Source organism: Heptranchias perlo, chromosome 5, assembly GCF_035084215.1.
Source record: "Heptranchias perlo isolate sHepPer1 chromosome 5, sHepPer1.hap1, whole genome shotgun sequence".
NCBI lineage: Eukaryota > Metazoa > Chordata > Chondrichthyes > Hexanchiformes > Hexanchidae > Heptranchias > Heptranchias perlo.
The window spans coordinates 108,186,147-108,213,609 of NC_090329.1; the positions used below are offsets into that span (position 1 = coordinate 108,186,147).

Consider the following 27,463-nt stretch of genomic DNA (forward strand, 5'->3'; position numbering starts at 1 on the left):
GGTTCACTCGACTGATTCCTGGGATGAGGGGGTTATCTTATGAGGAGGTTGGACAAGTTGGGCATGTATAAAATGGAGTTTAGAAGACTGAGAGGTAACTTTATTGAAACATATAAGATCCTGAGGGGACTTGAAAGGGTAGATGCTGAGAGGATGTTTCTCCTTGTGGGAGAGGCTAGAACTAGGGTGCACAGTTTAAAAATAAAGGGTCTCCCATTTAAGACAGAGATGAGGAGCAATTTTTTCTCTTAAAGGGTCATGAGTCTGTGGAACTCTCTTGCCCAGAGAGCGGTGGAGGCAGGGTCATTGAATATTTTTCAGGCTGAGTTAGATAGATTCCTGATTAACAAGGGAGTCAAAGGTTATAGTAGGTAGATGGGAAAGTAGAGTTGAGGTCACAATCAGATCAGCCATGATCATATCAAATGGCAGAGCAGGCTCCAGGGGCCAAATGGCCCACTCCTGCTCTTAATTCGTATGTTCGTAAGAAGGAAATTTTGGTTAGAAGTGAGTTTTCCAATTCCCTCAAGGAATAGCATTTTCAGACTGCTTTAGAATCTAGGAAACAAAGTTACACAAAGTACAGCATGTCAAATGTCACTATAGAAATAGTTGAACTTTTACAGACTTGGTCTTTGTTTCAAAATATTACACAAGTATATTTACATATCCTTATGGAAGCTTATTAAAAATGACAGACAACTTATATATTTACCTTAGTGTCTTCACTATCGGGATCTTCTAGCCAGTTATAGGGGTCAGTGATTTTACAGCCATGATAGTCATCAATCTGATAACAGAAATAAAATTACAATTAAAAAAAACTATATTACAGTACTTTAATGTTGCATTACATTTTTAAAATTGAATTTTGTAATGAAAGCTTCTGAAACAAAATTTATTTCTGTATTAGCAGCTTATGCATATGCTCAGTTTGTAAGGGACAATATCCACACACCTAAAAATAGTGTAATGTAAATTCTGATAACTATAAGAATGTTTTCACTATGGACTGTGTAACATGGCAGCGTATGACAGTTCCAGTGCAGACTGTAATTCTGGTCTACATTAACTCAGCAAATTACCAACATCAACATAGGAGAGTTCCCAGGAATTCACAGGAATTCCTGTGTGCAATGAAAAATTTTATGCAAAATTTGCTGCATGTAGACATCTCTCTCTCTCTTTCTCTCTTTTCTCTTTCATCTGCAGTTCCTTCCTTTCTCCCATCCCACCCCATAATTTTCGCAGAAGCATATTTGTGGTGTGCCAAAGCCTGCAGGATCCTTGTAAGTCAATATAGCCACAAGATCACAAGGTAATAGTTTGAAAACTAGACACGTCAATGGCAATATCAAATGCACAGAATAATATTTTCTTATATGCAATCAGTGCAAGATAAATGCAGTCTTTAATATTCTGTTATCAACTTGCGAGGATACATTGTATCACTGTTAAGTGCACTACTGCCTTCCAGTGGTGGCAAACGGACATTGCAATTAACACAAAAATAGAAAAAGTTAGAAACACAGCAGGTCATTCAGCAAAATGCAAAAAACTGCAGATGTTGGATATCTGAAACAAAAACAGAAAATAACAAACATCCAGCAGGACATTCACCATCCATGGAGAGGACAGTTAACATTTTGGCTTGTGCCCTTTTTCAGAACTGAAAAATAAAATGAGATGAATAAGCGTATTAATAGAATGAGAAAGAGGGAAGGAAAGACAAATACAGAGGAAGTACCAGTGGAATGATTGTTGGATGATATAACAGGTCATCACAGTCAAAAATGGAAAAAGCATTAATATTTAAAAGACGTTAAAAACACAAAGGACACGTGAATAACTAAGGCAGTAGGAAACCTAAGGAAAAGGTGAGAAAATGAGAAAGATCGAAAATATAGAAAACCTGTAGATCAGGTTTGAAATTAAAACAGAAGATACTGATGAAGTATAATGGGGGCCCTTCAACTCCAAAAAGAGTAATTCTGACCACAGATGCTGACTGGCCTGCTGGGAGTGTATGGCATTTTCTGTTTTACAGGTTTGACCTGAAATAAGAACAGTTCTGAAGGATTACGCTCAAAATGTTAACTTGCTTGTTCTCGCCACAGATGCTGGCTGACATTCTGTACTTCTAGTATTTTCAATTTTTGTTTCAGATTTCTAGCATTTGCATTTTTTGTTTTTTATTTGTACTTTTTAATCATTCCACTAACACACCCTCTCTGTATGTTTCTCCCTCCCTGCCCACTTTTCCTGATTCCATTTGAAAACTAGACATGTCAACATGCCTAATTTCTCACCGTTTGTTCATCTCTCATTTTTCAGTTCTGAAGAAGGGCACAAGCCTGAAACACCAACTGTCTCTTCTCTCCAGATTATGAATGACCTGTTGTGTTTCCTACCTTTTCTATTTTTGTTTCAAATTTCCACCATTTGTAGTACATAGAAACATAGGAACAGGAGTTGGCAATTCAGCCCCTCGAGTCTGTTCCGCCATTCAATCAGATCATAGCTGATCTGCACCTCAGCTCCATTTACCCACCTTTGATCCATATCCCTTGATACCCTCACCTAACAAAAATCTCAATCTTGAAAATGTCAATTGACCCAGCATCCACAGCCTTTTGGGGGAAGAGTTCCATATTTCCACTGCCATTTGTGTGAAAAAGTGCTTCGTGATTTCACTCCTAATTTTGAGATTGTGCCCCCTTTTTCTGGATGCGCCCACTAGAGGAACTCATTTCTTTGTATCTACCTCATCAAATCCTTTTATCATTTTAAAGAACGCAATTAGATCACCCCTCAATCTTCTAAACTCAAGAGAATACAAGCCAAGTTTATGCAACCAGTCCTCATAATTTAACTCTTTAAGCCCCGGAATCATTCTGGTGAATCTGTCCTATACCTCCTCCAAGGCCAATATATCCTTCCTGAGGTGCAGTGCCCAGAACTGAATGCAGTACTCCAAATGGGGTCTGACCATGGCTCTGTGCAACTGAAGCATGACTTCCTCCCCACTGAATTTCAAACCTCTTGTGAAGGCCAACATTCCATTAGCCTTTTCAATTACTTTTTGTACCTGTCCATTAACTTTAGTGATTTCTTTACTCTCCACATCTCTTTGCTCCTCCACAGTTCCTAGTCTCCTACCATTAAGAAAATATTTAAATTTGTCTTTCTTTGATCCAAAGTGGATTACCTCAAACTTCCCCACATTGAACTCCATTTGCCAGTTTTGCCCACTCATTTAGTCTATGTCCTTTTGTAACTGCCTGCTCCCATCTACACAACTTACTGAGGCTCCTAACTTAGTGTCATCTGCAAACCTGGACATACAACTCTCTATTCCTTCATCCAAGTCATTGATATATATATGGGGAAATGCTGAGGCCCTAGTACAGATTCCCTGGGGGACACCACTTGTGACATCTCAGCAATCAGAGAACGTTTCCTTTATCCCTACTCTCTGTCTCCTACCTCCCAACCAATTTCCAACCCATGTCACAACGCTGCCTCCAATTCAATGCGCTTTCATTCTTGCTAATAATCTTATGTGCGGAACCTTATTAAATGCCTTCTGGAAGTCCATTTAGATAACATCCACAGAGACACCCTTATCCATTATGTTAGTGATCGCCTCAAAAAATTCAACTAGATTAGTCAGACGTGACCTACCCTTTACAAATCCATACTGATTCTCTCTGATCAGATCATACTTGTCCATATGCTCACACACTGTCCCTAATAACAACAGATTCCAGTAACTTCTCCACACCGGACGTTAGACTGACGGGTCTGTAGTTAGCTGGTTTCTCTCTTCCTCCCTTCTTAAATATTGGAGCGACATTTGCAATTTTCCAATCCAATTGCACAATTTCCCAAATCAAGAGAACCTTGGAAAATGATGCCTAATGCATCTGCAATTTCCTCATCTATTTCTTTTAATACCTGGGGGGGGGGTAGAGACAGGGGAGGGGGAGAGGGAGACCATCAGGTCCTGGAGTTTTGTCCACCTTAAGTCCCATATTGTCTCCATTATCATTTTTTAAACTTGTATTAAATCCAATAAATTCCTCCTCGACTTATTTTTAGGTTCCCTGGTATTTTATCCTAATCATCTACTGTGAAGATTGATACAAAGTACTGATCTAACAAGTCACCATTTCTTTATTTTCGATTACATCACCTAGTCTGTCTTTAATGGGACAACATTCCCTTTACCACTCTCTTTCTCTTAATATATTTATAAAATCTTTTATTGTTAGCTTTGATATGCCTTGCAAGTTTTTTTTATTATATTGCCTTTTTGTATACCTTTATTGCTTTTTATAGCTCTCCCAATCTGCTGGATTTAGTGCTTTACTTTTTAAATGGGAATTGGCATCCATTCTATCTTTATTCTTTCATCTACATTGGTTATTAAAAGGAGCACTCTAATCATGGCTCAGGGAGAAAAATATGTACCCATGAAATGGAGTAAGGCTGTTTGAGCTCATTTCACATAGGATCTAACTGGTAGGGAGAGCAGATTTTCAACCATCAGTCTGGAATAATTTCAAAGGCAGGTTCCATGGTCAATGTTACAATGCCACTCAATCCCTCGAACATGACATTATAAATACTCCTCTGACAAAATACACCAGGAAATAAACTTTCTGCATTTTTCTTTTTCTCCAGTTCCTGCTGTTAACCGCTTGCTTGGTCATTATGAAAAAAAACACACTAGTATGTCTTGTATGAAAGTAATATACATTTATATTAGTGTCCACTTCCCAGTCCTGGTCCTGTAAACTTCTTGCTGTCAAACCATTACTCAGTATTTTCTCTCAAGCTTAGCTAGATGCCTGGCTTCTTTCAACTGAATGTATCTATCAATTATTTCACATTATACAGCCAGATCTCTCAAAAGCTTTGGAACTGTTCCTTAACAGAAATATACTATTTACAGTAAAACATGTTTGCACACTCCAACTCACCAGCATCTGAACTGTTCCTTTAACAGTACTAACTCTACAAATTGAGATTTTATCTTCCTCCCATCTTTCCACTGAGACTCTTCGGCACAGTCAAATAAGCATCAGGTGCTTTCCAATATCTCAGCCAAGTGGTCATTATTCAATGTGAGCTTTGAGAGAAAGGACAGCTTATTCAACAATGGGATGCATCATCCCCAAATCCAATCCTGTCCTCATCCAGCATCCATATTTGCACCTTCCAGCAGGAGTCATGACCAGGAGTAGTAACCCTGGCAGATATTTCCCTCTCTAAACCTGGGCACTGAGGCCAATTATAATGCCCATACTGCCATCCCAGCTGAAATGCGCTAGCTTAACAATGACCAATGATCAAACCTGGGACCTTCCTAGTCTGCGCAACTCAGTTACGCACAGATAAATTGTAGGTGGAATTGAATCCTAGCAAGGCATTGGCGGCTTACGATGAATGGAAAAAATTGACAAAGTAAAAAGGTTTTGTGCAGCTAGAATGTGATTCACACGCCACTGAATTCAAGCAAGGGAGCTCTTGCTGAGCACACTCTGCTAGCCACATAATCCATCGACATGGTAAGCCCAGCAAGGACCACAAAACAGGCTAAGCGCACAATCAACCACAGCAAGCCGTTCTGAAAAAGGGTTGCAGCCAAAACGTCAACTTGTCTCTTCTCTCTAGACACTGACTGACCCTGCTGTGTGGTTCCAACCATTTCTGTTCTTGCTTCAGACATAGGAACACAGAACAGGAATAGGCCATTCAGCCCCTCGTGCCTGCTCCGCCATTTGATAAGATCATGGCTGATCTGTGATCCAACTCCATATACTCGCCTTTGGCCCATAGCCCTTAATACCTTTGGTTGCCAAAAAGCTATCTATCTCAGATTTAAATTTAGCAATTGAGCTAGTATCAATTGCCGTTTGCAGAAGAGAGTTCCAAACTTCTACCACCCTTTGTGTAGAAAAGTTTTCTAAGCTCACTCCTGAAAGGTCTGGCTCTAATTTTTAGATTGTGCCCCCTACTCCTAGAATCCCCAACCAGTGGAAATAGTTTCTCTCTATGCACCCTATCCGTTCCCCTTAATATCTTATAAACTTTGATCAGATCACCCCATAACCTTCGAAACTTCAGAGAATACAACCCCAATTTGTGCAATCTCTCCTCGCAACTTAACCCTTGAAGTCCGGGTATCATTCTGGTAAACCTACGCTGCACTCCCTCCAAGGCCAATATGTCCTTCCGAAGGTGCGGTGCCCAGAACTGCTCACAGTACTCCAGGTGCGGTCTAACCAGGGTTTTGTATAGCTGCAGCATAACTTCTGCCCCCTTGTACTCCAGTCCTCTAGATATAAAGGCCAGCATTCCATTAGCCTTCTTGATTATTTTCTGCACCTGTTCATGACACTTCAATGATCGATGTACCTGAACCCCTAAGTCCCTTTGGACATCCACTGTTTTTAACTTTTTACCATTTAGAAAGTACCTTGTTCTATCCTTTTTTGATCCAAAGTGGATGACCTCATATTTGTCTACATTGAATTCCATTTGCCACAGTTTGGCCCATTCGCCTAATCTATCAATATCGCTTTGTAATTTTATGTTTTCATCTACACTGCTCTTTATACTTCACTATCTCAGGGTTGCCCTCCTAGGAGGCCACTCGCCGGTACCGACCCCGTCCCGGGGGGGGGGGGGGACCCCCTCTTCCCCTGCAAACATCAATACACTTCAAGCCCCCAGTCCTAACTTCCGAAAGAGAGTCAGCAACCCACAGGACAACATGAGCACTGCATTGTTATTCGGTTGCAGAACAAAGCGACAGGAGTTAAAGAGCCGGCGGGTGTGCACCAGCCCTGGAGACCCGGCGAAGCCCACGACTGAAACCCTCTGCGCCATCCGCTGCAGGGAGCCGCATTGTTACAGTCCCCCGTGGCTTGTGTGTGTGTGTGTGTGGAGAGAAACGGTGAGCCTGGGCGACCCGGAGCTCCCCATCGCCCAGATGGAAGGGCCGAGGGCTCGGCCTCACTTACACTGTCCAGCCGCTTGGCCTCGGGGTAGTCGTGAGCCATCGTTACCGGTCACCGAGCCACCCGCGCCAGGCTCGCACCAACCGCCAGCCCGCCTCGCGCCCGCCGCCGGAAGTGCCCCCCCCTCCTCCTCCCCGCGCGCGCGCGCGCAGGCGCGGAAGTGAATCCGGGTCACGTGGGCGCGGGCATGAGTTGGCATTGGCAACCTACCCGGAGGAAAGAGACCAACCGCCGAAGGCTATTCCACCAACCCCCCCTCCCCGGGATCAGGTTGACTCCTTCCCTCCCTCTCTCCCTCCATACTTTGCTGTCTTCCACTCAGCCCATTCATCTCTGGAGTGAAGATCCTGCAGGGTTTCCCCCTCCCAAGAGATAAATCGTCCAAATCTCCCAGAACTTGTACCAGAGGTGGTCCAAACCCTGGACCATAACCAGCCGCAGGCGGTTCATGAAAGACCTTGAATTTACATCGCATCTTTCACATCCTCAGCACCTCCCAGAGTGCCAATAAGGTACTTTACAAGCGTAGTGACTGTTGTAACATAGGGAAACGCAGCAGCCAACGTGTGCACAGCGACGTCCCACAGACAGTAGTGAGATAAGTGACCTGTGACTCTGTTTTTGGTAGTGTTGGATGGGAGATAAATGTTGGCCAGAACTCAAGGAGAAATCCCTTGGTCGTCTTCAAATAGTGCTATGGGATCTTTCACATCCACCTACACAAGGTTTAATGTCTCTGAAAGATGGCACCTCCAGCAATGCAACGCTCCCTCTATACTGCACTGAGGTGTCAGGCTAGATTATGTGCTCAAGTCCCTGAGTGGGGCTTAAACCCACACCTTGTGACTCAGTTGCGAGAGTGCTTCCACCGAGCCAAAGCTGACACTTGACCTGTAAAGCCCCAGTGACTCAACTACCTGTAGATCGCTGCTGAAACAAAGCAGCAAATTCATACAGTTGTTCTAATTTTTTTTTGGCGTAGAGTTGGATTGGGGAGTTCCTTTATGTATTTTCAATTTAACTTTGGGGTGTTTTTATACGTATGTCTTAAATTGGGTACTTGCATTGTAATTCATATACGTGGCCCATGGGGTTCCATTTTACTAGTCTAGTGACCCAAAAATCTTTTGTGGCACCATTTTAAAAATAAACTCAGCTAAGGTTACCAGTTGTAAGATTTTGGACCCTGCTATCTGGAAATTTGTAAAACATATATAACCAGATGCCAAAAACCTGATTTTCAAATCAGAAGTCTGTTCATTTTTTCTACCTCTGTCTACCCTTATAAGATCTTAAATTTTAAGATTACTGTGGTTTTCATTGATTTTTTTTTATCTGCAGTAGATTAAATATGAAAATTGAATCCATGATCCCATCATGATTAAAAGCAGCCAGATTTTGAGCAATCCAAGAAAGAGCCCCAATGCTTTATTTGGTAAGTGTATTACCCAATGTGGAGCTGAGCCATATGAATAGAGCCTAGTATGGGCTGGGTCTGCTGAGTTTTTCCTTCAACCAATTGGTCAGCTGGATTGTGGAGAGGGTACTGATAGTCTTTTGATGTTACGCATAGTCATAGCGATATGTTCAAATGTTGTCCAGCAGTTCACATTGGCAGTGAGTGGGACTTGAGAAAAGCCCCAAAGCCGCTATTTTTTTTTCAATGGAGCACTGGAAATCTGGGCTTTTCGTAGAATCTTACAGTACAGAAGGAGGCCATTCAGCCCATTGTGCCTGTGCCGGGTGGGTACAACAATTAGCCTGCGCCCCCTGGAGTGGGACTAATTTGAAAGAGCTCTCAAATTAGTCCCACTCCCCTGCCCTTTCCCCATAGCCATGCAAATGTTTCCTTTTCAAGTATTTATTCAATTCCCTTTTGAAAGTTGCTATTGAATCTGCTTCCACAACCCTTTCAGGTAATGCATTCCAGATCATAACAACTCGCTGCCTAAAAAAAATTCTTCTCCTCTCCCCTCTGGTTCTTTTGCCAATTTTCTTAAATCTATGTCCTCTGGTTACCCACCCTCCTGTCAGTGGAAACAACTTCTTCTTATTTACCCTATCAAAACTCGTCATAATTTTGAACACCTCTATTGAATCTTCCCATGACCTTCTCTGTTCTAAGGAGAACAATCCCAGCTTCTCTAGTCTCTCCACAGAGAGATCTGTTGCATAGTTACTGCCAGAATAGCTGTTGATGGGGTCTTCTCCAGTCCACATACAAGCACTTTCTAACAAGGATCTCTGGATAGTGATTATGAGCTTATTTTTCCCTCTGGAGCCAGAGACATTGAGGCCAATATTACGGCCACTCTGGCTAAGATTATCTAAATAGACTGGGATCAAACCTGGGTCCTTCCTGCATGGCTCAGCTTCACATTTGGTGGTACACTTACCAACCGGGCCATTGGGACCCTTGGGTTTCCCAAAGGTGGCCGGTATACCCTTCCCTAGACCAGGGGCGCAGGCTAATTGTTGTACCCACCCCAGCTGGCATCAGCTAATTCAGCACAAGCAGTTCAGAAAAGGCCCATGGGATCCAAGGGAATGTGGCAAATTGAATCCAAAATTAGCTCAGTGGCAGGAAGTAAAGGGTAATGGTGGACGGGTGTTTTTGCGACTGGAAGGCTGTTTACAGTGGGATGCCGTAGGGCTCGGCACTAGGGTCCTTTCCTTTTTGTGGTATACATTAACGATTTGGATTTAAACATAGGGGGGCATGATTAAGAAATTTGTGGATGATACAAAGAAAGGCCATGTGGTTGATAGTGAGGAGGAAAGCTGCAGACTGCAGGAAGATATCAACGGACTGGTCAGATAGGCAGAAAAGTGGCAAATGGAGTTCAATCCGGAGAAGTGTGAGGTAATGTATTTGGGAAGAGCAAACAAGGTAAGGGAATACACAATAAATGGGAGGATACTGAGAGGTGTAGAGGAAGTGAGGGACCTTGGAGTGCATGTCCACAGATCCCTGAAGGTAGCAGGACAGGTAGATAAGGTGGTTAAGAAGGCATATGGGATGCTTTCCTTTATTAGCTGAGGCATAGAATATAAAAGCAGGGAGGTTATGCTGGAATTGTATAAAACACTAGTCAGGCCACAGCTTGATTACTGCGCACAGTTCTGGTCACCACATTACAGGAAGGATGTAATTGCACTAGAGAGGGTGCAGAGGAGATTTACGAGGATGTTGCTAGGGCTGGAGAATTTTAGCTATGATGACAGATTAGATAGGCTGGGGTTATTTTCCTTGAAACAGAGGAGGCTGAGGGGTGGTTTGATTGAGGTGTACAAAATTATGAGGGGCCTAGATAGATTGGATAGGAAAGACCTATTTCCCTTAGCGGAGGGGTCAATAACTAGGGAGCATAGATTTAAAGTGAATGGTAGAAGGATTAGAGGGGAAATGAGGAAAACAATTTTCACCCAGAGGGTGGTGGGGGTCTGGAACTCACTGCCTCAGAGAGTGGTAAAGGCAGAAACCCTCAACTCATTTAAAAAATACCCAGATGTGCACCTGAAGAGCCGTGACCTGGAGGAAAGTGGGATTAGGCTGGGTGGCTCGTTTCTCAGCCGGCACAGACACAATGGGCCGAATGGCCTCCTTCTGTGCCGTAAATTTTCTATGATTCTATGAAATATAATTATTAAGAAAATGATAACAGCTTCATAAATGTTTCTATGTGAAATACCTTTGAATGAACTTCTGGTAATATATGTTTACACATTGCAATTATTGTCTTGCAGGATTTAAATTAAAAGTGGTTAGAATCCTGTAACTTTAAAATATCATGTTTCGTACAACTTGCTTAATATACATTGGCCAACAGTACTAATTACACATCATGTGTAATAAATAATAGCTGAAAGTTATGTTTTAGCAACTAAACGACCTCTAACGCTCTGTTCTTTATGAATGGTTTTCACAGTCTTACATTTTATGAGACACATTTTTCTATCTTGAGAACAGTTTTATTGATGATTAAAGCTAAATATGACATTTTATTTGCAGAAGGTAGCTCTACCTCTACTGTAAAATCTGGTGTTTAAGTGAGATATCATACGTATTTTTAATGTCCTCTACTGAATAATAACTTGAACACCAGTATCACTTATATGAAGGGGAAGTATTTTCAACGTCCACTTGAAACGACATGAAGTTGGCAGCGCGGCCCGACCAACGCCGCTTGGGGAAATCTGAACCATTTTCAGGTTCAGGCTTCATTTGAATGTAGCCAGCGAGCCGCAGGCGCCAAATGGGCTCCCCGCTGCAGCTTGCCGGCTGTGGGAGAGCAGACAATCAGCCTGCTCTTACACCGATTCCAGAGAAGGGCAAGCACGGGCCAGCAGTGGGCTGCAGTATTATTGTGGAGCCAGAAGGAGCATTCCTGCTTCTCCTGGGCTCACATAAATTCCACCCCCAAAAAAATTTCTGGGCCTTGTTAGGCCTCTCGCCACTTGGTACGAATGGGCTGAGCGTGTGAGGATAGTAATCAGGAATGGGAGCCTCAGCAGACTTTTCCCTCCCTAGTTTGAGGACATTGGAACCAAACACAATCAATTTTCTGCTTTTATTGTGTTGGACTTTGGTAAACATCAATCATCAAATGAGCAGTTATTTTATAATCCGGGCTACTTCCACTTCGTTGCACCCTGGGAGAAAATGTGAGTGGACTGTTTGTTTGGTCGCTAGTCTTCATGCACCATGGCAGACATTACTCTTCCAAGTAACATAACTTTGGATGGATGCCCAGGAACAGAATCACTACTTCCCCAAGATGGTCCTACCTTTGTCGGTACGATGACTTTCAACGTCATTTAATAGCCTGAAGATTCCAGGAAGAAAAGAAGACTGTATCTGAGTTCCATGGTTTTGTGGTCTTCCTGATTAGATCAGCTGATCCTATTTTAACCTCACATGTTTTTAAGGATAGATTTAACCTATTCAGGTGCATTACAAATACTAGAGGTATTTGTAACAAGATGCAACTGTTGTGGTAATTGGGAACTGTGATGTAATAGACATCTCTGAAACATGATTGTTTCTGAAGCACAATGAAAACAATGAATGCAACTGCAAGGGTTTGGAGTATTCAGGAAGGTCAGATTGGACAGGAGTAGTTCTATATGTCAGGGTCGCCCTGGAAAGTAAAGGCAGTAGATTTATTAGTACGTGATAGTTTCCCACTGTGCGAGTGTGGCTAGAAGTATATAGTGCAAAAGGAGCAGATTACTTTGGGGTTTTACAATAGACTAGGGTCAAAACAAAAAGGAGAATAGGTTACTCTATGAAGAAATAAGGAAGGTAAATGTAAATAGAAAAACCATACGAATGGGGGAGTTAAATAGCCAAATATAAACTGGAATGCTCAAGCAGTCTAAAATCTGAACTAGTAAATGTAATGACTGACTACTTTCTAACCCAGTGCTTTAGGGATGCCATGACAGGCAACTCATATCTGGATTTGTTAATGACGAGTGATCCAAATAGCATACTATGACTGGAAGACTGGGTCACAGTGATCATAATAACAACAACAACTTGCATGTATATAGCGCCTTTAACATAGTAAAACATCCCAAGGCGCTTCACAGGAGTGTAATCGGACAAAAAAATTGACCCCCAGCCAAAAAAGGAAACCTGAGGAAAGATGTAGGGTTTAAGGAGCGTCTTAAAGGAGGAGAGAGAGATGGAGAGGTTTAGGGAGGGAATTCCAGAACTTAGGGCCTAGGCAGCTGAAGGCACGGCCGCCAATGGTGGGGCGAAGGAAGTTGGGGATACACAAGAAGCCAGAATTGGAGGAATGCAGAGTTCTTAGAGTATAATTAAATTTGACACTATCTGGGTATGGTAGACTCATAGTTATAGTCCTTGACTAGAAATCCAAAAGTTGTCAGTTCAAATCCCACCATGGCAAGTTGTGAAATTGAATTCAATAAATCTGGTAATTTGTGGGCTAACACCAGAAAATGATCAGGAAAACTTCTGGATTGTTGTAAAAACTCAAATGGTTCACTATTATCATTCAGGAAAAAGAACCTGCCACCCTACCAAATTTGGTCTGCATGTAATTCCAGTCCTACACTACATGGTTGACTCTTAATGCCCTCTGGCCTAGCATGCCACTCAGTTGCTTCAAGAGAAAGACCCATCTCTCAGGGTAACTATGGATGGGCGATTAATGCGGCCTACCCATAAGTTCATATTATTGAGCATGCATGATAAACACATACATAGTAAGCGCAGACTAAACAAACATGATCCTACCTAGATTAACAAGACAATATAAAGTGAAATAAGTACGGTAAACAAATTTTAAAGGCTGTAGATAGAAAGGCAACAGAAACTAGTGGGAAAAATATTGTAAAAAGGCAGCAAAAGACAAAGAGGGAACTAGGAAGAAGTATAGCTGTAGAAGCCAAACACAACAATTAGACATTCTTCCAGCATTACAGCAATAAGAAGGTTATCAAAGATGAATTGAAATTCCTTAAGGATTTAAATCGGTTCAAAACTGAGGATGAATTAAGTAAAGTGTATACTAAATGATTATTTCCTGGAAGTATTCACTAAAAACGACACCAGTGGCACACGTTCATCATTAAAAGTTCTACAGCTAAGCTTAATGACATTTACATCACTTGGATGGAGTTCATAGACAGACTCAAAGGGCTCACAATCAACAAAGCGCTGGGGTAGGATGGTATATACCAAGGGTGCTAAGTAAGACTAGGGATAAAATCTACAATGTACGTTGGTCATTACGTGCGAGTCAATGAATACTGGACAGGTCTCACCAAATTGGAAACACACTTGAGATTACTTATGTAAAAATTACACCATTATGGGAAGGGGAGATCCTGCCTGACCAGCCTTGATGTGCTGTGAGGAAGTGACATCCAAGTGAATGTTGGATTTGTTAAAGGAAAATCATGTGTGACTAACTTGATTGAGTTCTTTGATGAAGTAACGGAGAGAGTTGACGAGGTTAGTGCGGTTGATGTTGTGTATATGGACTTTCAAAATTCATTTGGTAAAGTGCCACATAACATACTTGTTAGCAAAATTAAAGCCCATGGGATTAAAGGGACAGCGGCAGCATGTATGCAAAATTGGCTAAGGGAGAGAAAGCAGAGAGTAGTGGTGAACGGTTGTTTTTCAGATTGGAGGGAAGTAAACAGTGGTGTTCCCTAGGTGTTGGTATTAGGACCACTGCTGTTTTTGATATATATTAATGACCTGACCTTGGGTATACTGGGTATAATTTCAAAGTTTGCAGATGATACGAAACTCAGAAATGTAGTAAACAATGTAGAGGATAGTAACAGACTTCAGGAGGACACATGACAGATGAAATTTAAATGCAGGGAAGTGTGAAGTGATACATTTTGGTAGGAAGAATGAGGAGAGGCAATATAAACTAAATGGTACAATTTTAATAAGAGTGCAGGAACAAAGAGACCTGGGGGAATATGTACACAATCTTTGAAGGTGGCAGGACAAGGCTGTTAAAAAAGAGGCATAGAGTACAAAAGCAAGGAAGTAATACTAAACCTTTATAAAACACTGGATAGGCTTCAGCTGGAATATTGTGTTCAATTCTGGGCACCACATTTTAGGAAGGATGTCAAGGCCTTAGAGAGGTTGCAGAAGAGATTTACTAGACTGGTACAAGGGATGAGGGACTTCAGTTATGTGCAGAGACTGGAGAAGCTGGGGTTGTTCTCCTTAGAACAGAGAAAGTTAAGAGGAGATTTGATAGAGGTGTTTAAAATCTTGAACGGTTTTGATAGAGTAAATCAGGAGAAACTGTTTCCAGTGGCAGAAGGGTCGAGAACCAGAGGACACAGATTTAAGGTGTTTGGCGAAAGAACCAAAGGTGACATAAGGAAACATTTTTTAACGCAGCGAGTTGTTATGTTCTAGAATGCACTGCCTGAAAGGGTGGTGGAAGCAGATTCAATAACAACTTTTAAAAGGGAATTGGATAAATGCTAGATGAGAAAAAATTTACAGGGCTATGGGGAAAGAGCAGGGGAATGGGACTATTTGGATAGCTCTTTCAAAGAGCCGGCACAGGCATAATGGGCTGAATGGCCTCCTTCTGTGCTGTATCATACTACTATGATGTTGTATAGGGTGGAACGTTCAACTTTGGTGCGGCATACAATGGGTGGTCCTGGAAGCTGTGTAGAGAAAGGGGCACAAGACTGATTCCTTAGTATCAAAAGAAAAAAAAAATGCTTCACATCCAATTGGTTACTTTTGAAGTGCTGTTATATAGGCAAATCTGGCAGCTAATCATGCACTGGATCCTTGTGTTCAAATCCCTCCTTTGCCTCAACCCTGCCTAACTCTATAACGTCCTCCAGCTGTACTACCCTCCTCCAATTCTGGCCTCTTGCGCATCCCCAATTTTCATCGCTCCAACATTGGCAGGCGTGCCTTCAGCTGCCTAGGCCCTAAGCTCTAGAATTCCCTCCCTAAATTGCTCCGCCTCTCTAGCTCTCTCTCCTCCATTAAGTTGCTCCTTAAAACTTCATCATTACTGCTGATCTTCTTCCCATTGGAGTGGCTTCAGGCTCCTGTCTATGCTTGCTGATTCCATCTACACCAAGTTGCCCTAATCCATCATAGCATCTACTGTGCACTGTCAAAGAAAGTATGGAAGATTAAAAACTTTCATAATCACCAACAACACTACATATTAAAACTCACAAATAGATTTTGAGATCTTGAACAGAATACAAAGGACCATTATAATAATAACAATAATAATAATAATGTCACATCAAAATGTCCCGAAGTAAAAACGTCACAAGCAGTGATTTTGTTTTAAGTGCAGTAACTGCTGTTATGTAGTGGCAGTTATTCCCTATGCCAGCAACACTCCAGCAAATCCCTGCAAACAGCAATGAGATCAATGAGTAGTTAACTTGTTTTTTGAAAGTATTGGTTCGGAAATGAATGTTGACCAGGACACTGGGAGATATCAGTGCTCTTGTTTGAAGAGAGACATTGAGGGTAATTTTAACCCCCAAGAACGGGTGGGCTGGGTAGTAAAATTTGTTGAATTCTTCAGCAGGACTGCATCTCGGCTCCAACGTGCCCACTTCCGGGTTTAACTCAGGCTTGTTAGGATGCACGCTCAACATAAACCCGGATAATCCCGTCTCCACTTAAAGCCAGCAGGCTGATATTTAAAGGGGCAATGTACCTCATTGCGATAGTTGAGGCGCTTAATTTTTTGTGTATTAGAAATGTCAAACAAATTTAACCTTACCTATTCGGGTTTCCCATCGCTTCCGATTCACGTCAGGTGAAAGCAAGTGGGAAGGAAAGGGCCAGATCCATGAGGTGAGTGCCTTTGTTACATCGCTTGTGGTCCAGAAGGAGGAGGAGTCCTTCATCCAGGCCCATTAAGCTCACCTGGCTGACGGAGCCCCGCCCCCCGATCTTCTCCAAGGCCCACCCGATGTAGTCCATGTCCTCGTCCCCCAACCTGATTTCTTCCACGATCCACGGTCTCTCTCTCCCTCCCTCCTGTCTGATTAGTGGGTCTTTTCCCTTTCAACAGGCAGCCAGCCTGTCAATCTGGCTGCGTGCCCCATGGGAAACCCGGTAAATGCTTACCTTCAATTAAGTTGCGATTGCAGAATGCAACGCACTTACTTGACTTCCGGGTTCCCCACGCGAATATCTATAAGCACGTTGGGTTCCCGGCTCCGAGCTAAAATCATGCCCATGAAGTCGTTAATATTCCCTGATATTAGTTTAATCTTTGATCTTAAGGACTTCTGTTCTTGATCTCAAAATAGTATACAGTCAGTATAGTTATCCATGCCGTATTCTTTATGCAAGCCATTACGCTTTCAAAATCATACATAAGCTTCCATAAAACTTTATATTTTACATAATGAAACCAAAGGGAATAAATGTTTTATCTTGTTTTGTTGGAACAACATCGATAAGGAATAAGTATTATTAATACTCAATGACTAGCCTGCAATTTCCCTTTAATATACAGCATTCTTGAAGAGCTGGATAGATTTGCTGTGCGAACTGTGTGGAACCCCTGTTTATTCAGCAGGGTGCGGCTTAAATAAGCTGGGTAAATCTGGTTTGTAGACACAAGGAATAAATAACAACAGCAGAGTTTAAGAAGTGTAATTATACCACTCATATACTTACCAATGTGTAAAAACAGAAAGTCTGGCTTTTGATGTGATCAAAAAGAAAAACAATATGAAATTTGAGGTTCTGTCCTAGTTATGTAACTTGTGATTTGTGAACCATGTTTTCTATGCTTATCAAAAGAATGAAAATCCACACAAGTGTTATAATAATTAAAGAGATTGCAGACATAATAAAATACAAGTAAATTTAAAGCTGATGTTGACTAGTAGCTTCTAAATTTAAATACTCTTTCTGTTTTTCATCAGTTGTTTTGTTCTCCCCTAACCTTCCCTGCTCTCCCGAAGGCACTGACTTATACCACGATGCGGTTTAGCAGATTCTGTCAACCATCTTGTACATCATCCAAGGGGCCACATTCCTCACGTGTGCCTTGACAGTGAATGTCGGCAGGCTATTCGACTTTGGTGACTCCACTGCTCAACCCAATCCCATTCTCAGAGGACAACCAGACAAGCACAGTTTCCAGCAGGAATTACTGAATAACAATCAGAAGTGAGTATCCTGGCTGAACCAGGAGACACTGAGACCAATTTGGTTTGTATGGCTCAGTACCGCAAGAAGATTCAACTTGGAACTTTCCTCTATAACTCCATTGAAATGTTATTGTTGACCAGCAATAAGGTGCTCTAAATCTGGAGCACTCTGTTCAGTTCTGGTCCCTGTATTACAGGAGAGATATAGAGTTATTAAAGGGAGTCCAGAGAAGGGTTGCAAAGCTGATTCTTGAGCTTGGAAGGCAGGCTACAAGGAAGAATTGTCTACCTAGAAATGTACTCTCGGGAGAAGAAAGAGGTCTTAAAAATTTTTAGGGTTGTGGAGAATTTAGATCCAGGAAAGAGGATTCAAGGACCAGGGGACACAATTTAAAGTTTAGGGTGTCAAAGGAAAATAAGAAATTTAGGCAAAGTTTTGAGGGTGATAGAATTATGGAACAGATTACGAGCAGGTATGGTGGAACAGAAAATCATGGCAAGCTTTGAAAAAGGACTGGATACATTTCTATTAGTAAATAGGGATCATGAATCTTAGTTCTGGAATCACGTTAAAGAATCTGATAGGAGGTTTGGAAGCGTAAGGTAGATGGACCAATGGTCCTCTCCCTATACAAAGCATTACTATATTCCAACCATCGGGGATCATTTTTTGAGACATCTATTCTTCTTTCAGTTGCTTCTGCCCGCACCATGTTATTGTACCAAATATATCACAATTTTATTCAACACACCTACTGTGATCATACATGCCAAACAAAGCTTGTGCATGTGTGTGCGAGCATGGCCTTGTGACTCTCACACTGGCTCAACATCAAATACCAGCAGGAGGTGAGATATTGGGTGTTTTAGATGGAGAAATGATCAGTTTTTAGTTGCAATGTAATTCATAGGAACAAGAGTAAGCCATTCGACCCCTTGACCCTGTTCCTCCATTCAATTAGATCATGGCTGATCTGTACCTCAACTCCATTTACTCGCCTTGTTAGAAAAAAATGAAATATTTTCTATATTATTGATTATCAACCTGTTCAGCTATAAGTCAATACCTGTTGTATGATGATCAGAAATTTTCAAAGCAGTTTTTCTTTAACTTATTGATATTTGTACAAGTTATATCCATTTAATTTGAAGTTTGTTTTTAAGGGCAGCTAACACACCCAACATAATGTGAGTCGCAAGCACATCAATATAGATTGGAATTTCACTGAAAATGGAGCAGAAGCTGTTCCTATGATAGGCCTCAGTGAACAAATGTAATTCAGCTGTTCATTTGACTGTGGCTGGGAAATTCCTTGGAGCTGCTCCCGCTCTGCCACCGTGACTTCGCTGCAAGTTACCCAGTTATTGCATGTAAACGGGGTTCCTGCCGTACTTCTGGTGATGTTTCTCAGTATCACTGAATTCATGGCGCCTCCCTGGCATTAGGCCTGAACAAATTTTTCTTTTCATATGTATGGAAATGTATCCCATGATACACAGAATATAAAGAAGTCAGCCTTGGCTCAGTGATAGCACTCTCACCTCTAAATTGGAAGGATGTGGATTGAAGCCCCATTCCAGAGACTTGAGCACATAATCTAGATTGGCACTTCAGTGCAGTACTGAGGGGGTGCTGCCTTTTGGATGAGCCGTTAAACTGAGACGCCGGGCCCGATTTTAGCACCCGCTATCGGGTGCGTTCTCGGTGGGGGGGGCCTCGAAAATCGTGAAATGCAGGACCCCGACCGGATCCCGCCTCGATCCCGCCCACTTCCGGGTTCCCCACTGACGCGCTGGCGTGCGCGCGCAGCCCCCGCTGGTGGGAATCCTGCAGGCAATTAAAGCCAGCGGGATGCCACTTGAGAGTATTTATTTAGCTATTTCAGGTCATTAACTGACCTGATTGAGCTGTTTTATTAAAAAGGGTGGGATTTTACCTTGAACTGAGACTGTTTCCCATACTGGGGTAAACACTCTGGGCCCGATTTTACCAGGGGTGCGGGTTGGCAGCGGGTGGTCGGGCGGGCTCGAGGAAAACGCGCCGGCCAAATTGAGTGCGTTGCGCACGCGATCGCGGGATGATTGATGTGATTAGCCGGCAGTTACGGGTTCCGCGCTTCTCAGCTGCGTGCCGGCGGCCTGCGCATGCGCATTGACGTCTGAGCGATGGTTGCGCTCTATTTAAAGGGGCAGTCCACCAAAGCCCCTCCAGCCACAAACTACACTCCATCAAGGATGGAGGAGCACAGGGGTAAGGCTGCTCCCCGTTTCACGGACCACGCCCTCCAGGTGCTGCTGGACGGGGTCCGCATGAGGAGGGAGACGCTGTTCCCCACGGATGGAAGGAGGTGCCCTGCCAGCGCCACCAAGAGGGCATGGGAGGAGGTGGCCGCGGAGGTCACAAGCAGGGGAAACACCACCCGCACTTGGATTCAGTGCCGCAAGAGATTCAATGACCTCACCAGGTCCGGAAAAGTGAGTACACTAACGCATTCTGCATCACTCCGTCTTCCACATCACCTCAAACACCTCACAACCCCATCTCCACTGACAGTACTGCGCTCCCGCACCAATCCTCACAGCCACCCAACTATCATCCTCACAGTGCCTGCACGTACCCACCGTCCCTGTCCCCACTCGACCACTACCACACACCCCAATGCCCATACAATGGGATGGCCATGTGGCACACGCATCCTCCCATCCATCTGGCACACGTTCAACCCAATCACACCAATGCTTGAAGCGTCTCACATTGTAATCATCACTCAATAACGTTTTTGTGTTTTGCCCTCACAGGAGAAGAGGGCCAGGAACGCACGCGATAGGGCATGCACCGGAGGGGGCCCGCCACACGAGGTGGCCCTGACAGACGCCGAGGTCGAGGCACTGGAGATCAGCCGCACGCTGCATTGCCTGTCGATGGCGGATGGCGAGTCTGGTTCTGGCGAAACGGCCGGTAAGGGAAAGCTGGCACTCATCACTCATGATCGTGAATGATCGTAGCATCACATGGCATATGCCGCACCGCCACATTTGGTCACATGCCTGATATTTCCCTCTGTTCTCTTCCAGGACCGTCTGCGATCGACGTCTCGGTTGAGGGCGATTCCTCAGAGGACATGCCCGTCTCTGAGGGTGCATCGTCACACATGAGCCTTGCATCCACCAGCGCAGATACACACACCTCGGTGGGTCCCCCCCCTCAGCTAGTTGGGATTGCACATGGTGAGTCACCGCGCACACATGAGCATGAGCAGACCCTGGTGGCAGGGTCAGCCGCGGAGGGTCCGCGTCGGTGGGAGCACTCTTCTCCAGGCTTTGCTCAGCCGGACCCAGATGCTGAACCCAGGGGGCCACCTGTCAAAAGGAGAGTCGTCGAGGGGCACCAGAACATTGCTGAGGTACTGGGAGAGGTGCCACGCGCACTCTCCACAATCGCACGGAGGATGGAGGAGTCCAACTCCTGCATGAGGGGAATGGTGGCACAGGTGCAGGAGGGTATCGCCGAGATAGTGTCGCAGGGACGTGAAGGCATCTCTGAGATAGTGTCGCGGGTAGGTGTGGGAACGTCTGCGGTGGAGGACAGGCTAGCCTCCCTCGAGCGTCACGCACAGCTCACCAATGAGTCCATCCAGGCCCTCACAACGGCTGTTCGGATTCAGGGTGAACAACATTCTGCCGCCATCAACAGGTTGACAGATACATTGGAGGTGGCCTTGCAAGGTCTCACCCACGTCATCCAAACTGCCGTCCAGCAGGGTGGAAGGGGTGATGTGGGCCTTGGCCATGAGAGGGAAGATGGTGAACGGGGAAATGGAAGTGTGGACGCTACTCAAGGCGCCCCCAAGTCTCACCCGTTGCCCCCCTCTCAACCAGTGCCCGCAATAGTCCATCCTCTCCAGGTGGCCGAGTCTGCCCCTGCACAGGTGCAGGAGGAGCAGTCTGTGGAGGTGCCCTCACGGGCACCGAAACCCAGGGGGCGTCGGCCCAAAGCATCTACCCGGTCAGGGCACGAACAGGAGCAACCTGCCACCACCTCTGCTGGAGCCACAGGGGTAGCACCACGTAGGGGGTCCCGAAAACGAACGCCTAAAGTTCCGTGAGCACACAGGGATTGCAACAGGGTGTTTGTCGTTTTTTTTTAATTTTCTACTCTTTGAATGTCACCACAAAATAAACTCACTTTTTCTCACCAATGCTGCCACCTCTTGTCCATAATTCTGCGGCTTGTGCAATATATCCCTTCCCTGCGCCTCATCATGACGACGACCACCCCGTCCCACCCATTGAGCATAATCCAGTGGGTGCAGGTGTACAGGCACCACTCTTCTGTGGAGGGAGCCTGTATGGACCCTCGTCTGTGCACGTTATGACATGTGAACGCCTCACACAGTGTGATGTTAGGAGAACCGTTGGCATATGAGTGCCTCCCTGGCCTGACGAGCACGCAGGTGAGCCGGTGTTCGGCGCATGGGTCGTTCCTCCTCCTCTCCCTCTTCCTCCTCCTCCTCTTCCTCCTCCACCTCCTCCTCATTGTCGTCCTCAATGTGGGTGGCGGGTGTGCATGGGGCCTCCTCCAGCGGCACCCCTCTCTGTAGTGCCATGTTATGCAGGGCACAGCAGACAACTATAATTCGTCCCACTCTGAATGGCGTGTATTGGAGCGCTCCCCCGGAACGATCAAGGCACCTGAAGCGCATCTTGAGCAGCCCTATAGCCTGCTCAATTGTAGACCTGGTAGCAATGTGGCTGTCATTATACCGACGCTGTGGCTCGGTAATGGGGTTCCTCAGAGGTGTCATAAGCCACGTGTGCAAGGGATATCCCTTGTCGCCGAGGAGCCAGCCGTTGCCGGCGTTGGGTGCGTGGAAGAGGGGCGGGACGGTGGACTCCCTGAGGACGAAGGCATCGTGGCAGCTGCCAGGGTATCTGGCGCACACGTGTAGGAATCTCTGGCGGTGGTCACAGATGAGCTGGGCGTTCATGGAGTGATACCCTTTCCTGTTGATAAACAGCCCTGGCTCATGTGGAGGTGCCCGTATTGCTATGTGGGTGCAATCGATTACACCCTGCACCCGTGGGAAGCCAGCCATGGCATGGAATCCAACCGCCCTCTCCGTCTGGCTGCGCTCATCCATGGCGAAGTTGATGTAGGTCGAGGCCCTGCGGAACAACCCATCGGTGACCTGCCTTATGCACTTGTGTGCAGACGACTGACAGACCCCGGTGATGTCCCCCGTGGCACCCTGGAAGGATCCGGAGGCGAAGAAGTTGAGGGCAGTGGTGACTTTGACGGCGACGGGTAAGAAGATGCTGCTTGGTCCATCCGGGAGCAGCTCGTCATTGAGGAGGCTGCAGATGTCGGCGACTACCTGGCGAGTGACTCTGAGCCTCCGTATGCACTGCTGCTCAGAGAGGTCCATGAAGCTGAGCCTCGGTCTGTAGACCCTGTGCGGAGGGTAGTGCCTCCTGCGACGCATCTCTCTCTGCGGATGCCCTCCATCCTGCTGTGCAGGTGGATGTGCCGCAGCACCGTGTTGTGGGGATGCATGTCTCTGAGGCGGACGGCGTGGACTGCGAGGCTGCTGAGGCTGGTCATCCTGTTCGTCCTCCGAGGATGTCAACGCAGCACCCATCTGGCAGGTTTAGGTTTGCGGGGTTGTGAACGCTAGAAAAGTGTGTCCTCGCACAGGGGTTGGACTTCCACGCCGGTGAATCTTCTTGCTTGGAGGAGGGTGGTGGAGGGCAAGCGTTGCCCAATGTTACGGAGTGTCCTCCTGCGTTGGTGAAGGCTCTCCCCCCCCCCACCTGTGGAATGCACCTTGGCAGCTGCCACAGGCTGCTGGCTGCAACACGTCCGTTGAGAGTGTGAGTGTTTCCCCCAGTATGGGAAACAGTCTCATTTCACTGTAAAATCCGACACCTGTTAAATAAACAGCTCAATCAGGTCATTTAATGACCTGAAATACCAAGATAAATACACTCAAGTGGAACCCCGCTGGCTTTAATTGCCTGCGGGATTCCCACCAGCGGGGCCAACGCACGCACCCCCGCACGTCAGCGCGCAACCCGGAAGTGGGCGGGATCGAGGCGCGATCCGGTCCCGCTCCTCGAAACCGGGATTTTAGAGGCCCCCCCGCCGAGAACGCACCCGGAACCGGGTGCTAAAATCGGGCCCTCTCACTCCAAACGGACGTGTTGCAGCCAGCAGCCTGTGGCAGCTGGCAAGGTGCATTCCACAGGTTGGGGGGGAGAGCCTTCACCAACGCAGGAGGACACTCCGTAACATTGGGCAACGCCTGCCCTCCACCACCCTCCTCCAAGCAAGAAGATTCACTGACGTGGAACCGCAACCCCGGTGCGAGGACACACTTACCTACCGTGCACAACCCCTCAGACCTACACCTGCCAGATGGGGGCCGCCTTGACATCCTCGGAGGACGAACAGCATCACCAGCCCCAGCAGCCTCGCAGTCCACGCCGTCCGCCTCAGAGACGTGGATCCCCACAACACGGTGCTGTGGCACATCCACCTGCACAGCAGGAGGGAGGGCAACCGCAGAGAGAGATGCGTCGCAGGAGGCACTACCCTCCGCACAGGGTCTACAGACCGAGGCTCAGCTTCATGGACCTCTCTGAGCAGCAGTGCATACGGAGGCTCAGAGTCACTCGCCAGGTAGTCGCCGACATCTGCAGCCTCCTTAATGACGAGTTGCTCCCGGATGGACCAAGCAGCATCTTCTTACCCGTCGCCGTCAAAGTCACCACTGCCCTCAACTTCTTCGCCTCCGGATCCTTCCAGGGTGCCACCGGGGACATCACCGGGGTCTCTCAGTCGTCTGCACACAAGTGCATAAGGCAGGTCACCGATAGGTTGTTCCACAGGGCCTCGCACTACATCAGCTTCGCCATGGATGAGCGCAGCCAGATGGAGAGGGCGGTTGGATTCCATGCTGTGGCTGGCTTCCCACGGATGCAGGGTGTAATCGATTGCACCCACATAGCAATGCGGGCACCTCCACATGAGCCAGGGCTGTTCATCAACAGGAAGGGGTATCACTCCATGAACGCCCAGCTCATTTGTGACCACCGCCAGAGATTCCGACACGTGTGCGCCAGATACCCTGGCAGCTGCCACGATGCCTTCGTCCTCAGGGAGTCCACCGTCCCGCCCCTCTTCCACGCACCCAACACCGGCAACGGCTGGCTCCTTGGCGACAAGGGATATCCCCTGCACACGTGGCTTATGACACCTCTGAGGAACCCCATCACTGAGCCGCAGCATCGATATAATGACAGCCACATTGCTACCAGGTCTGCAATTGAGCAGGCTATAGGGCTGCTCAAGATGCGCTTCAGGTGCCTTGATTGTTCTGGGGGAGCGCTCCAATACACGCCACTCAGAGTGGGACGAATTATAGTTGTCTGCTGTGCCCTGCACAACATGGCACAACAGAGAGGGGTTCCGCTGGAGGAGGCCCCATGCACACCCGCCACCCACATTGAGGACGACGATGAGCAGGAGGAGGAGGAGGAGGAGTACGAGCGAGAGGAGGAGGAATGACCCATGGGCCGAACACCGGCTCACCTGGATGCTCGTCAGGCCAGGGAGGCACTCATATGCCAACAGTTCTCCTAACATCACACTGTCTGAGGCGTTCACATCTCATCACGTGCACAGACGAGGGTCCATACCATCCCCCTCCACAGAAGAGTGGTGCCAGTACTCCTGCACCCACTGTATTATGCCCAATGGGTGGGACCGGGTGTTCGTCGTCATGATGAGGCGCACGGAAGGGACCTATTGCACAAGCCGCTGAAGAATGGACAAGAGGTGGCAGCAGTGGTGAGAACAATTGTGTTTATTGTTAATGTGCATTCAAGGACTAAAAATAAAAACCTAACAATTTGTCAGACACCCTGGTGCATTCCCTTTGTGTTCAAAAAACCTTTGCTTTACGTTTTCGGGAACCCCTACGTGGTGCTACCCCTGTGGCTCCAGCAGAGGTAGTGGCAGGTTGCTCCTGTTCGTGCCCTGACCGGGTAGATGCTTTGGGCCGACGCCCCCTGGGTTTCGGTGCCCGTGAGGGCACCTCCACAGACTGCTCCTCCTGCACCTGTGCAGGGACAGACTCGGCCACCTGGAGAGGAGGCACCATTGCGGGCACTGGTTGAGAGGGGGGCAACGGGTGAGACGTGGGGGCACCTTGAGTAGCGTCCCCACTTCCATGTCCCCGTTCACCATCTTCCCTCTCATGGCCTAGGCCCACATCACCCCTTCCACCCAGCTGGACGGCAGTTTGGATGACCTGTGTGAGACCTTGCAAGGCCACCTCCAATGTATCTGTCAACCTGTTTATGGCGGCAGAATGTTGCTCACCCTGAATCCGAACAGCCGTTGTCAGGGCCTGCATGGACTCAATGTTGAGCTGTGCGTGACGCTCGAGGGAGGCTAGCCTGTCCTCCACCGCAGACATTCCCGCACCTACCCGCGACACTATCTCAGAGATGCCTTCACGTCCCTGCGACACTATCTCGGCGATACCCTCCTGTACCTGTGCCACCATTCCCCTCATGCAGGAGTAGGACTCCTCCATCCTCTGCGCGATTGTGGAGAGTGCTCGTGGCACCTCTCCCAGTACCTCGGCAATGTGCTGGTGCCCCTCAACAACTCTCCTTTTGACTGGTGGCCCCCTGGGTTCAGCATCTGGGTCCGGCTGAGCAAAGCCTGGAGAAGAATGCTCCCACCGACGCGGACCCTCCGCGGCTGACCCTGCCACCAGGGTCTGCTCATGCTCACATGTGCGCGGTGACTCACCATGTGCAATCCCAACTAATTGAGGGGGGGGACCCACCGAGGTTTGTGCAGCTGCGCTGGTGGATGCTTGGCTCATATGTGACGATGCACCCTCAGAGACCGGCATGTCCTCTGAGGAATCGCCCTCAACGGATACGGCGCTCGCAGACGGCCCTGCAAGAGAACAGTGGGCAATATCAGGCATGTGGACAAATGTTGCGGTGCGGCAGATGCCAGGTGATGCTAAGATCATTCGCGATCATGAGTGCTGAGTGTCAGCTTTCCCTTACCGGACGTTTCTGCAGACCCAGCCTCGCCATCCGCCACGGACAAGCAATGTAGCGTGTGGCTAATCTCCAACGCGTCCACTTCGGCGTCCGTCAGAACCACCTGGTGTGGCGGGCCCCCTCCAGTACGTGCCCTTTCCCGGGCATTCTTGCATCTCTTCTCCTGTGAAGGCAAAACACCAATGCGTAATTGAGTGATGATTGCATTGTGAGACGCTTCAAGCATTGGTGTGGGTGGGTTGAGCGTGTGGCAGATGGATGGGATGATGTGTGTGCCACATCCGCATCCCATTGTATGGGGATTGGGGTGTGTGGTAGTGTTCGAGTGGGGACAGGGACGGTGGGTACGTGCAGGCACAGTGAGGATGATAGTTGAGTGGCTGTGAGGATTGTTGCGGGAGCGCTGTGGTGTCAGTGCAGAAGAGGTTGTGAGGTGTTTGAGGTGATGTGGAAGACGGAGTGTGGGAAAGTCCGTTAGTGTACTCACTTTCCCGGACCTGGTGAGGTCATTGAATCTCTTGCGACACTGGATCCAAGTTCTGGTGGTGTTGCCCCTGCTGCTGACCTCCGCCGCCACCTCCTCCCATGCCCTCTTGGTGGCGGAGCCAGGGCACCTCCTTCCGTCGCTGGGGAACAGCGTCTCCATCCTCCTCCTTACCCCGTCCAGCAGCAGCTGG

At 46.8% G+C, this 27,463-nt stretch overlaps 1 protein-coding gene and 1 long non-coding RNA gene across 2 annotated transcripts in view; one reads left to right on the forward strand and one right to left on the reverse strand.

Moving 5' to 3' along the window:
- LOC137321992 (prolyl endopeptidase-like) overlaps window positions 1–7,147 on the reverse strand; it is a 177,975-nt gene extending 170,828 nt beyond the window's left edge. Inside the window, exons 1-2 of the mRNA XM_067984954.1 lie at window positions 7,032–7,147; window positions 716–790 (exon numbers count right to left, since the gene is read on the reverse strand). Coding sequence (XP_067841055.1) covers window positions 716–790; window positions 7,032–7,070 — 114 coding nt within the window. The 5' untranslated portion in view covers window positions 7,071–7,147. The remainder of the gene's footprint in view (window positions 1–715; window positions 791–7,031) is intronic.
- Window positions 7,148–7,225: 78 nt separating this feature from the next.
- LOC137321494 (uncharacterized) lies at window positions 7,226–17,931 on the forward strand. Its single transcript, XR_010962837.1, has 3 exons — window positions 7,226–7,540; window positions 8,370–8,463; window positions 17,511–17,931. It is a non-coding gene; the product is annotated as an uncharacterized lncRNA (long non-coding RNA).
- Window positions 17,932–27,463: the final 9,532 nt, after the last annotated feature.